Source organism: Vipera berus, assembly GCF_964194415.1.
Source record: "Vipera berus genome assembly, chromosome: W".
NCBI lineage: Eukaryota > Metazoa > Chordata > Lepidosauria > Squamata > Viperidae > Vipera > Vipera berus.
This window is the reverse complement of record NC_138210.1, coordinates 54,393,510-54,407,346: the sequence shown is the minus strand read 5'-3', so window position 1 is coordinate 54,407,346 and position 13,837 is coordinate 54,393,510. Positions and strand designations below refer to the sequence as shown.

The following is a 13,837-nucleotide window of genomic DNA, read 5'->3' as shown; positions in this document are numbered from 1 at the left end:
TCATAATGCCACGCCCACCCAATGGGCCACACCCACTCAGTGGGCCACATCCACCCGGCACCCGACGATACATAAGTGGGTTTTGGGTTGCAGTTTGGGCACTCGGTCTCTAAAAGGTTCGCCATCACTGTTCTATTGCTTTGCATGTACAGTGGGAGCTTCTGCACTAAAGACAAATGCTTTTTGTGTCTAAAATTAAAAAATTTTAATTTTAATTTTAACTGGGTTTTAATTTTCTCAGGGTTCTATTTAATCTTTTTTAATTTGTTTTAACGTTTGTATTGACTTTCTTTTAAATGCCCTGTAAACCGCCCTGAGTCCTTCGGGAAAGGGCGGTATATAAATCTAAATAAATAAAATAAAAATAAATAAATAAACATACTTAGCCAAATAAAGTATTCTATTCTTTTCATACGTCTAGGCAACATCTATGTTAGAAGCAAGAGGGAGGGGCAAAAGAAGCAGAATAAGCAGTATTGCCTCCAGATGTCTACAGAAATTCTCAATCATCCAGGTCACGGTTGTCCCACAAGTGCTTTTTTCCAAAAGGCAACTGGACTTTCTTGTTTCTTTTGTTTGAAAACATTCGCTTCTCATCCAAGAAGCTTCTTCGGTTCTAACTCAGTTCAGTTAGTACTGAAGAAGCCTCTTGGATGAGAAGCAAAATGTTTTCAAACACATAATAATAATAAAAAAACAACCAAGAAAATCCAGTTGCCTTTTAGAAAAAGCACCTGTGGGATATTGCCTCTAGAGTTTATTTATTTATTTATTGATTTATTGATTTATTGATTTATTGATTTATTGATTGATTTGATTTGATTTGATTTGATTTATATACCGCCCTTCTCCCAAAGGACTCAGGGCGGTGTACAGGGCAATAGAATAAGAATACAGGATACAAGATTTAAAGTTAAATGATTGTGCCCAATGTAGTAGGTTAGTTAAAAATAATGTTAAAACCCCAAACCCATCAGACCACGCCGGCTTGTTCGAATAGATAAGTTTTTAGATCCCGCCGGAAGAAGCGAAGGTCGGGGGCCATCCGGAGTTCAGCCGGTAAGCGGTTCCAAAGGATTGGTGCACCCACCGACAATGCTCTCCCCCTGGGGGTCACCAGCCGACATTCTCTGACCGGTGGTACCCTGAGGAGGCCCTCTCTGTGGGAGCGTACAGGACGGAGGGAAGTTGACGCCGACAGTAGGTGCTCCCGTGGGTAATCCGGACCCATGCCATGTAGGGCTTTGTATGTCATCACCAGCACCTTGAATTTCACCCAGAAGGCAACTGGAAGCCAATGCAGCTCACGGAGCAGAGGTGTAATAGTTGGGACCCCAAGACAACAGGACCTAAAATGAAGAAAGTCAGGAAAGAAGCAGCACGTCCAAATTGCACATTTCTTCTTCTTTATTATTATTATTACCGGTATTTTTATTATTATTATTATTATTATTATTATTATTATTATTATTATTATTATTATTATTATTATTATTATTATTATTATTATTATTATTATTATTATTATTATCTGTAGCTGCAAATTGCGCTTCTCTGGTGCAAGAGTACCAAGGGATGCTGAAGATCGGTAGTTGCAAGACATTGCCAGGAGTTATTTTAATATTAAGTCTATAACGTGGTGTTGGCATTGAAGACAAAGTGGTAGAAATCCGTAAAACTGTTCCACAAATCTGTACAGCGGTATGCTGTCCTGCCCTGCCCTGGAACCACACCTGTATATGTCAGTGTTTCTATGCTACATGCTGTCTAGCTTGGAGCTGTGAAAGAGACAAGAAACACCCTTGACTTTCAGTGGCTCGTTGGGTAGTTTTTGAGAATAGCATCCAACCTATACTTTGGGAACACCATTGTGATCCAGAGCAAAGGTTGTCCTCATTGAGAGGAAGCTAACAGTGGGGATGGGACGGGGGGGGAGCATTATCTGCCCAGGAGCAATCTCCCCACAAAGCTAAACATGAAAGACCTTTAGTTGGCTAAGGAACAGTTGCAGAGATTGGACCACAATTCAACCCCAAATGAAGCTTCTACAAGCCACCATCCTGGAAGTTGGTAGAAGTGAGATAACTTCCCTTTTGCCTTGTGTTTCTTCTCCCAGTCCCAACCTTTGTCTTCTCTGCTCTTCTTCAGGGCTGTCCCTGGTGGTGGGCCTGGTCCTGTACATCTCCAGCATCAATGACGAAGTGATGAACCGTCCCAGTGGCTCGGAGCAGTATTTCCAGTATCGCTATGGATGGTCCTTCGCATTTGCTGCCTCTTCTTTCTTGCTCAAAGAGGTACAGAAGAGAATCCCAAAACCCCTCAATTCCAGTAGGCACCACTCATTGTTCGGTGCCCTTCATAATCTTACTGCTGAGTCAAAAATGCGATTAGTTTGGTTTGGGCTTAGTGGGTTGTGTGGACACAATGAACTATGTGTTAGGTCACTTGCCGTTGTGAGTTACAGTATTTTCTAAAGCCCACCACCACTTTGTCTGCACTATTGTTCTATCGGTACACTTCTTACAAGAGAGCAAAAGGTTTCGGCTGTCGAAGTGTGATTTTAAAAATCATGGCTCACTGCAATGTGTGAATCCGGTGTGCCTCCGATAGCATTTTCCAAGCTTAGGGTTGGAGCAGAAGGAATTGCTTGCCTCCTTTACCAGCTGGCTGGAAAAGCCTCGTGTGGTGTAGCTGCCAGCAATCTCCACATTAAAACAGCAACAAGAAGGATTTCTGAACAGCATTTCAGAATCTGATCCATGGACTGTGAGATATGAACCACAGTGTCTTAAGTCACTCTCTCCCACCTCACTCACTTTGAGGCTAACGATAGATCCCCAAGCAAGTCTTTGTTTGCATCACACCACTGCATTGTTGTTCCTCTTCTGACTTGTAGAGCCCAACATACAAACTATGTTGCCACTCTAGTTTATTTCAGGCAAATTTGAGGCTTCCTGGACCCGACAGTGCGTGGTTTGTGATGGGATGCAAGACTTCCTGTCTACTGGGCCTGCCATCCTCAGCTTTTTGTTGTGGTTGTTTTCATTGTTGTTGTTTTTGTTGTTATTCTGGCCATTCCTTCAAACAGAAATGGTAGCTATGAAGATACCTCGACTTACGACCAGTTGCTTAGTGACCATGTGAAGTTACAACGCACCATCCCTGGTTCTGAAGTTCCAACAACCACTTTCCCTGCAGTCATGTGACCACATTTACAGTCATTTGCAGCGTCCCATGGTCACCTGACCACGTTTTATGACGTTTTTGCCAAAAATCCGACATTTACTTCCGGTTTTTCAATGAAACTACTAGCACATAGGAGCCATAGGTTTGCTTAATGACTTTAACAATCACCACAAAAAAAGATTGCAAAATTGGGTTGGTCACACGGATGGCCTGTTTTTAAGACTGTCGTGACTTACAGCCATGATGGGCAGGCTCCATTGTGGTCATAATTCAAGGACTACCTGTATGCACAGCTATTTTACATAGCTACTGGGGCATCTTTAAATATTCTTTTTTTCCCCCCCACATCTCACAGAAACAGAAAATCCTGGTCTCTTGCAAGCACGTATATCTTTATTTTTAGTTGCTGACTTTTTTTTTTACAAAAAAATACCTGTATATGCCCAAGTATGCCATATAGAGCCAGCACCTTCAATTGTACCTGGAAAGCAGTTGGGAGCCAGTGCAGCTCACACAGCAATGCTGTATAAGTAACCATCAACGCACATCCATTCATTTAGACATGAAGTTACACTGGCATTGAAAACAGTTACTTATAACAGTCCTTACATTTAAGGCCACTGCAGCATCCCCGGGGTCACACGATCAAAATTCAGGCATTGGCCATTGGGCAGGTATTTACAAGAGTTGCAGCATTCCCAAGGTCACACCATTTGTGATCTTCCCAGCTGGCTTCCAACAAGCAAAGTCAATGGGGAAAGCCAGATGCACTTAACAACCACAGCGATTCACTTAATAGCTTGTGGTCAAAAGGTCATAAAATTGGGCACAACACACTTAACGAGCACCTTGGTTAGCAATGAAAATTCTGGCCCCAATTTTGGTTGTATGTAGAGCAGCGGTCCCCAACTTTACCAGCTTGGTGGCCCGGTGCTCTATGTGTGTGTGTGTGTGTGTGAGTGAGTGGCATGCGTACACATGCGTGCACAGCTCCATTTGTGTGAGCAGCGTGCGCACACACACGCCCTCTGCTCGCACAAATTGGAATAGGTCAACTGGCCACAGTCGACTCGCCCCGGCCAACTTGCTGCACAGCCAACTCTCCATGGGACAACTCCTTGCCGGGACCATTTAACAGTTCTACTTAATTATTTAAAATAAATTTTAAAAATCATTCCCATTTCTTTCTGTCCCTCCTTTGGCATCCTTTCCTCAATGATTCTGTTTCACCATTTCCTTGATGTTAGGCTAACTCATGTCCCACAGCAAGTTGCCCTGCAGCGAGTCGGCCACGGCAAGTTAGCCGAGGTGAGTTGGCTGCAGCCAGTTGGCCGCGGCAAATTGTCATAGACCTCACACAAATAGAGCTTCATGCGTGAGTGAAGCTCCCCCCTGTGTGAGTGGCAGGCGCTCACGCGCGAAGCTGCATTCCCACAGGATGGATCTTTGCATGTGAGCGCAAAAGTCCTCCGCTCGCATGAGTGGAGCTTCACACGCCTGTGCGCATTTGTTTGCCGCTCACGCAAGTGCGGCTTCACCTGCGTGCGTTTGCCCATTTCTCGTATGGCCCAGTTTTGAAGAGGCCGCGGCCCAGTAGTATCCCCTTTTACGACCGTCATGACTTACAAACATGATGGGCCAACTCCATTGCAGTCCCAAACTGAGGACCACTTGTAATCCTCTACAAAGACAGAAGATCCAAGAACCAGGGCCTGGTTGACGTCCATTTGTTTGTTTTGTTGCACTAATCTTGCAAGAATCCGTTCTGTTTCTCCCGTAGAACAACTGGCAGTAATGCTGATTGCTTGGAATACCTTTTTTTTTTTTTGCATTTCAAAGGGGTTGGAAACGTCAGTTTGTCTTCACACGGACACACAAGGCTGGCTCCAGGCTTAAAGGAGTCTTCTGCATGGCACCCTCTGCTGTAATCTCTCTTCTTAATGCCACTTTATGTGTTCCAGAGGCTGTGTAGGACAAGTTGTGTTCATCAAAGCAGAATTGTATTCTGATCATTTTCCTCTTTGGGCAAACAATGTCCTTATATTGTCATGGTTAGCTGTACCCATCTTAACAGTAGTTTCCCTCTTGTTCCAAAATGATCCAGCAACAGTACCCTAAAGGTATACAAGACAAGCCATGACCCATTGGGTCATCTCTTCAAAGTATTTCCTTACCTAAATAAAGAAACAGAATGACCACAAGAACAACCTCTGACTTCCTGCCGGCTTCCCCATTGAGGGAAGGGGAGCTAGAGAGCATTGGAAATAATGATCACACAATTTCTTTTTCCTACTCTCTCTTTCCTTTCCCCCTTTTTTCTCTCTGCACTTTTTAATTTTTAATATTTTATTTTTTATTTTGCAGTTGCATAATCTAATCTTTAATAAAATTATTGGGGGAGAAAAAAAGGAAATCACAGTCACATGACCACAACTAACCACAGCGATGCTGTGGCAGCTTTAACTTTGTGAATATATCTAGACAAAGACAATAACAGAGGGGACCTTGGAGTTGTTAGAAGGGACCTTGGAGGTCTTCTAGTCCAGGGGTCCACAACTTCCGATACGTGGACCCGTACCGGGGCGCAGCATGCCAGCAACAGGTCCGCACACACAAGAAAAGCCCCATCCGCAGGATGCAGGCAGCACACAAAACCACATCCCCTCTGATCTGCAGACAAACCTCTCTCCACGGAACTGGTCCCTGGTGCCCAAAAGGTTGGGGACCTCTGTTCTAGTCCAACCACCTGCTCAGGCAGGAGACCCTACACCATTTCAGACAAATGGTTGTCCAATCTCTTCTTAAACACGTACAGTGTTGGAGCATCCAGAACTTTTGGAGGCAGGTTGTTCCACTGATTATTTGTTCTAACGATCAGGAAATTTCTCCTTATTTCTAGGTTGCTTCTCTTCTTGATTAGTTTCCATCCCTTGCTGCTTGTCCTGCCTTCAGGCGCTTTGCAGAATAGCTTGACTCCCTCTTCTTTGTGGCAGCCCCCGAGATATCGGAACACAGCTATCGTCACACACACCCCCTAGTCCTTCTCTTCATTAAACTAGACATACCCAATTCCTGCAACCGTTCTTTATAGGTGATTCAGTTAACAACTGTGACAAAAAAGGTCATGAAATCAGGTGTGACTCACTTAACAGAAACCTTGTTTAGCAATGGAAATTCTGGTCCCAACTGTGGTTGTTAAGTCAAGGATTATCTATGCAAAGAAGGTTGTACACACAAATGCCGCGATATCCCCATAGAGTGTAAGGTTTGCAATAGCGGCGAATATCTGTAGCTCAGGTTTAGGATGAGGCTGAAGGTTCGTTTTCCCAGCTTGTGGGTTGGTTTCCAAACATTTTGTTACCAGGCTAGGTAGCATCTTCAGCAGAGTTTAGGGGAAGTCAGTGTCAGTGCTCCTCTGTTTGTAAGGGCTTTGTGTGGTTAGTGGGTCTTGTGATGGGTCAGGTGTGGATGGGTCAAGTGAGGGAGTTGTGATGGGTCTTGTGATGGGTCAGGTGTGGATGGGTCAAGTGAGGGAGTTGTGATGGGTCAAGTGAGTGTGTGAAGTGAGGGTCTTGTGATGGGGTCAGGTGTGGGGGTGTCAAATGAGGGTCTTGTGATGGGTCTTATGGGTCAAGTGAGAGTGTGTCAGGTGAGGGTCTTGTGATGAGTCTTGTGATGAGTCAGGTGTGGGGGTGTCATGAGGGTCCTGTAATGGTCTTGTGATGAGTTAGGTGTGGGGGTGTCAAGTGAGGGTCTTCTGATGGGGGTCAGGTGTTTGGTTTTATTCCCCTTGTCTGCTGGGTGGTTGCAGCAGGTTTTGGTCACTTCACATGACCCTGGGACACTGTGACCGTCATAAATATGAATCAGTTGCCAAGCATCTGAATGTAAATCACAATACCCTGGAGGTGCTGCAACATTCCAGCTGATTGGCGCTTCTTCTGGGTTCAGGAGATGTGCCGGGATCAGCGCCGAGCTCCAGCTGGAGCCTGGCACTGATCCTGGGGCTTCCACTGAGCCCTGACAGCCCTGTCGCTCCAGCCATCTCTCGCTCAGGCTTGTGCGGTCCTGCCACTGGTTCAGCTCATTCCCCTCCCCTGCTACCACTTTTCTAGGATGGGCACGTACCACCTGCCAGGTGCCAATGTACCACAGGTGGTACCTGTACCACTGGTTGAAAAGCCCTTCTGTAATGGTCTTGTGATGAGTCAGGTGTGGGGGTGTCAAATGAGGGTCTTGTGATGGGGTCAGGTGTGGGGGTGTCAAAAGAAGGACTTGTGATGGGTCTTGTGATGAGTCTTATGATGGGTCAGGTGTGGGCGTGTCAAGTGAGGGTCTTGTGATGAGTCAGGTGTGGGCATGTCATGAGGGTCCTATAATGGTCTTGTGATGAGTCAGGTGTGAGGCTGTCAGGAGGGTCTTGTAATGGTGTCAGGTGTGGGGGTGTCAAATGAGGGACTTGTGATGGGTCAAGTGAGAGTGTGTCAAGTGAGGGTCTTGTGATGAGTCTTGTGATGGGTCAGGTGTGGGGGTGTCAAGTGAGGGTCTTGTAATGAGACAGGTGTGGGCGAGTCATGAGGGTCCTGTAATGGTCTTATGATGAGTCAGGTGTGGGGGTGTCAAGTGAGGGTCTTGTGATGGGGTCAGGTGTGTGTGTGTCAAATGAGGGCCTTGTGATGGGTCTTGTGATGGGTCTTGTGATGGGGAGGTTACATCAGGTGAAGGCCATTGGGAAGTGAAGTACTGGTGGGGGGCTTATGTGGGTTGGTTGGGAGTCGGTGCTGTCTCTGGTTGGCTTTGTGCTTGATTTGGATTCTGAGAGGTTTGTAGGCTGGTTGTAGGTTGATGTGTCTGTTGATGGAATGGCTGGTGGAGCGCCAGGCTTTGATGAACTCAGTGACACTGACATCCCCTGAACTCTGCTGAAGATGTTACCTAGCCTGGTAGGGAAACTTTCAGAAACCAATCTACAAGCTCAGAGAATGAACTTTCGCCCTCAGAATGTAAAGTTCACAACTACAGTGAAAACTATTTTTCATTGTGTTTTGTTCTCCATAATAGCTTTCCCATCTGGAAGGTGTCCTATTCAGAGTTCCTAATATTGGCGATCCCTATCTGGTAATGTGACTTGGATGATGGCTGATCATCGGTCTCTGTCCTAATCTCAATCCTTCCTTCTGTCACTGCTCTGCAGGGCGCCGGTGTGATGTCTGTCTACCTCTTCACCAAACGTTACGCCGAAGAGGAAATGTACCGCCCGCACCCGGCCTTCTACCGTCCACGCCTGAGCGACTGTTCTGACTACTCGGGTCAGTTCTTGCACCCTGAAGTGTGGCACCGTGGACGCAGTCCCTCTGACATCTCCAGCGATGTTTCCATCCAGATGACTCAGAACTACCCACCAGCCATCAAGTATCCCGAACACATGCACATATCAACATCACCTTGCTAGACCTGCCATAGAACATGGTGGAGAAGGAGCCTGGCCTTTGCTTGTAGACTACGTTCTCCAGTCTCTCCAGCCCTACTAATGGGGACCTCTTTCCTTCTTTGAAGACCTTCTACCACTTCCTTTGCTATAAATACCATCTCTGTCTCTCTCTCTCTCTCTGTCTCTCTCTGTCTCTGTCTCTCTCTGTCTCTCTGTCTCTCTCTCTTTTTCCCTTTTTTCCCATTTCCTCCTTCTCCAGCTAGTGGAAGTCTTCCAAGCCACCTATGGAATTGCTGATGCTCATTTTGGAAAACTGTTTTCAGTTCTGGCTTCTTCCAGGAAGCTCCACCATCCAACGGAAAGTTCTTCCTCACCCTTTCCTACCTTCCTGATCCTCCACAGACCAGTGGAAGAAGCGGCACGAAGGAACCTGTTTTCTACTTCTGGGGATGCGGCCTCAAATGGTTTCTCCTTTCACTCAGATAGTTGGAATCGCTACCAAGAAACAGCTCACCAAGCATGCTTCCCTCAACGTTCTCCCCAAAGATTTGACAAAAATTGGGTTGCGAAACCATCTTTGCTTTTTTCGGATCTCGAGAGGAAGAACTACCAACTGCTGTTTTTTTAAATCAATTCCTGATTGGAGAGGTTCAATGTCCCCTTTTCAAACAGCACACAATGGCTTTACTGTTACTGGCACCGTATTTAGTTTTCTGACAGGAAATGGCATCTTATTTTATTTTCCTCCATATCCAAAAAGCCCAATTTCTCCAGCTTTATGCACCTGCAAACAGTAATCTTTCCACATGTTAATAAGAAATGACAGGTCATATATATAGTTTTTTTCCCACTGCAAGTAGTCCTCAACGTATGACTGCAACCGAGACCAGAATTTCCTTGCTAAGCAAGTGGTTGTTAAGTGACTCAGCCCGATTTTATGACTTTTTTTTGCCATGGTTGTTAAATGAATCACTGCAGTTGTTTTGCGACTCACACATTCCTTAAGTGACTTGGTCTTTCCCTATGAACTTTGCTTCTAGGAAGCTGGCTGGGAAGGTCACAAAATGGTGGTCACATGACACACACACACACACCGGGATGCTACAATGGTGGAAAAATGATGCCGGTTGCCAGGCACCCTAATTTTGATCATGTGAGCATGCTGCAAAAGTTGTAAGGACTGGCTGTAAGTCACTTTTTCCAGTGCTTGTAACTTCAAACAGTGGCTAAACGAAGGGTTGCAAGTCGAGGATTAACTGTATTCTGGAATGAAACAAGCTCTGAGATTGTTGCTAGACGGATCTAGCTCTGGGGGAAAAAACAGTTTCCCTAAGTTTTTCCCCAATACTTTTTCATCTACAAATGAATTGTAGTAGGAAGCTACATACCCCCACCTCTGTAATTTTCTGTATCCTAAATTCAGTTCTTGCTCCTTCGTTCTCATCTTCTAGATGGGGGCGTCCAACCTTGGCAATTTTAAGACCTGTGGACTTCAACGCCCAGAATTCTGGGCCTTGAAGTCCATAAATTTTAAAGTTTGAAAGGTTGGACATCCCTGTCTAGATTCTAACCATCAGTGACTAGGCCACTTTTTTTTATACAGTCACAACTGACCCATTTCGGCAAGTTTTTGATATTGCTTCCAAGCCTGTTCCTGAAACCTTTGAAATAATAGGGCATCATCCTGGCAGGCTAACAGATGGATCCTATCAGGAATATTTTTCCTGCAATCTCTGTTCTGACCTAGTTAACATCTAAAACTGCTCCAAAGCTTTGCACACCATTTGCCTTTTTGCTGACTCAACTTCCTGGCTGTTTCTCCATTCTCGTTTTCTTCAGTATTGTGCAGAACCGACTCTATAGGTTGTTCTTCAAGAGACCTTTTTGAAGACATTTTCATTCGGACCCCCCCATCAATAAGAACATCTAATACATCATTACAAAGGGGTGAGGAACTAACAGTGTCTTCCAGCCATCAATGCCTCAAATGCCACCTCCATCTTAAGCGTCCTGGCCTTGTGGGCCACAGATCGAAGTTCCTTATAACGCAAGACTCTTCAGCAAGGTGAAAACCACATTAAAAAAAAAGAATCACAAAGAGAGAAAACCCACACTCACAAAGAATTTAGTAATTTCTCCTTTCTTTTTATTTCAGACATTATTCATTTTTGGTTTGCCCAATTTATCTGTGACATCGCTACTGCTTTACTGCCTTCTCTGTTTTATTTTGTTCTTAAAATTATTTATATTTTTGGGGTGTCTGCTCCTTTGCTCTTAATTTTAAATTAACCCCATTTTCATCTTCCTTCCTTTTAATTGTCTTCAATTTTCAATTCCTTACAGATTTTACTGCTGGTGCAGACATCTATAAGCATTCCAGAGGTTCATGTTTTCCTTTCTCTGATCTAATTTATTTTTTGTAATATTCCATTGTTTTAATATATAATCCATTATCATTTTAAACACACACACACACACACACACACACACCTTTTCCTGTTCCTCTTTTCTCACTGTTATTCAGCTACTCCTTTCTAGCTCCTGTCTGTGGACTGTTGAGCCAAGAAGAACCAAGTATTGAAAAGTGCAGTGAAATTTGGAAGAAAATACCATGATAAGCAAGCTTGCCATTAGAATTGCTGGATTAAAAAAAGGGATGTGAGGAATCTTGGTAGGTCTAAAGGGGGCTATTTTTATGGAAATACAAGATGCTTTTGATGCTAATGAAATGCACGTAGTCCTCGAATTACAACCACACAGAGCCCAACATTGCCGATGCCAAGCAAGACAGTTGTTAAGTTTTCCCCATTTTACAACCTTCCTTGCCATAGTTGTTAAGTGAACCACTGCAGTTGTTAAGTTGGTGCCATGGCTGTTAAGTGAATCCAGCTCCCCCCACTGACTTTGCTTTATCAGGAGGTCGCAAAAGAGGATGGCGTGACACTGCGAGCAGCGTAAATACATGTCAATTGCTAAGCATTCGAATTCTGATGGCAAGACCACGGGGATGCTGCAGTGGTCGCAACTGTGAAAAGTGGGACACAAGTCACTTTTTTCAGCGCTGTTGTAACTTTGAACGGCCACTAAAAAAGAAAGAATGGTTGTAAGTCAAGGACTACCTGTCCTTCATCTCTGCCTCATGCATACATCTTGTGTGGGCATTTTTCCTTAGTGATTTTTTGTTTCACCAGCCTATATTCTGTCCCACAGTACAGGAGGGGGGAAATTGCTCCATTTTCTTTATAAGGAATGAGAAAGGAACATGGTTTTATTGGATTAAGTGGCTCATCCAGGCCTATTTTGCAAGAGAGAGATCAATGTTTCTCAACCTTGGCAACTTTTAAGATGTGTGGACTTCAGCTCTGGCTGGGGAATTCTGGGAGTTGAAGTCCACATCTTTTAAAGTTGCCATGGTTGAGAAACACTGGAACAGAGGGAATTCCCAAATACAGAGGTTTCCCTATATTTGCAACGCAGCCTCCTTGGGAGAAGCAAAGGTGCCATCCTGCTCCTTTTCACCCAGTTTGAAGCGATGGCGATCAACTGCATTAGAAGGCCATTGAGCAAAGCAACAGGCCCTTGTGTGCAGACACCGTAGAAGTAGGAAGAACAGGCAAATCACAAGGATTGGTGAAGGATAAAGAAGATCGGAGCCCTCTGAATGGCTTTCAAAAAAGGAGAGGAAGGGGGGGAAAATGCCGCAGACTCAGATTTGGCACACAAGGAGCTTTCTGAATCTCTTCCCCACCCCACCCCCACCCCGGCATGTCTCATCCTGCTGCTGTGTCAGCATCAACTGCAGCTCAGTTCACCTTCAGGTAGTGTGTTGGAGATCACAATCCAGCACAAGATCTATTTCGTGCACCTGCTTCTTTCCTTGTCCTCCCACAAGGGCATCTCTGCAGGCCTTTTTATTTGCCATTTCCTTCTTCATCCCAGCCTATTCAGCTTATTCAAAGGAAAGAAGGAGTTGCTAAACTTGCTCTGTTGCAAGAGGGTGTACCTGGTTCAAATAAGTCTTCCTCTTCTCCTCATTTATATATATATATATATATATATATATATATATATATATATATATATATATATATATATATATATATATATATAAAAGGAACGATTTCCTCTCATGCTTCCCACAACAATTCTGTCAAGTAGGCTGGGCAGAGAGAGACGGTGATCGACCCAAAGTCAACCATTGAATTTTCATGGCTGTATATAGTGACGCTATAATACATTCTAATCTTGAGGTGGGGGAATGGGACTGGAACATGAATTATGGAAACATCTGCCCTCTAGGAGGCGCTGTGGATGAATGGGACCCTACGAATTACTCTTTGCCCTGAATTAAGTTTCCAGTCCTTTTGATCTCATAGCTCTTAAGAAAACATGACTGTGATAGATACAGAGTAATATTGATTTCTTCTTCCTATTTAAAGGCTGCTTTTTTTCCAGAAGAAGGACCATAGCATAGATAAGAGGAGCAAGCCACTGTAAACTTTGCATGGCAGACTCTGAAGGTCTTTGGGTATGTTCTCCAGGTTTTGTGTGGCTGCGGCCAGGATCACTTCTCCTAAGTAGACCCATTCTGTTCTTATTTGTCTTGGACATTCTCCGTAAGCCAGTCCATACAACCCCCATGAACGCAAAATGTTCTTTCACAACTGAGAAGAAATAATATATAATGTTCTGGACTCTAGAGGTCCATAAGAGGCATTCAGGTGGGATCATCTCTTGATTGGTAAGCAGGAATAATGAAAGGGAAGACGAGACCTCAGATTTTCCAAATTTTTGTCCCATCGCCTGGAAAACTCTTCATCCTGGGCCAGTGGTTTTCCTTTTGGAACACAACATCTGGCCCCAGTGAAGCTGTGATTTGACAACTAGGAAAATCCTGATCATAGGCAAACATTCATAGAAGCTGTAAGGTAGGAGTCCCCAAACCCTGGGGCTGCAGCCCCAACCCCTGGGCTGTGCAAGTGGTGGGTGAGTGTGTGCGTCCGTGCATGCGGCTCTATTTGCATGAGTGGTGGCTGCTTGCACTCGTGCACAAGCTCCATTTGCACGAGGGGTGGCTGCTTGCACCCACTGCTCGTGCAAATGGAGTTGTGTGCACTCATGCGAGTGCCTGCTGCTTGCACAAAACCATCCACTCTCTCCCCCCTGCCAAGCCTGAAAGGTTGGGGACCACTGCCATCGGAAATCTGTAGATGTAAGACC

General features: G+C 44.8%; 1 protein-coding gene across 1 annotated transcript in view; it reads left to right on the top strand.

The window, feature by feature from the left end:
* Positions 1-8,638, top strand: part of LOC308676091 (voltage-dependent calcium channel gamma-7 subunit) — a gene marked incomplete at both ends in the record, with an annotated part of 31,899 nt that extends 23,261 nt beyond the window's left edge. Inside the window, 2 exons of the mRNA XM_081341814.1 lie at positions 2,149-2,294; positions 8,381-8,638. Coding sequence (XP_081197940.1) covers positions 2,149-2,294; positions 8,381-8,638 — 404 coding nt within the window. The remainder of the gene's footprint in view (positions 1-2,148; positions 2,295-8,380) is intronic.
* Between the last annotated feature and the right edge of the window lie 5,199 nt (positions 8,639-13,837).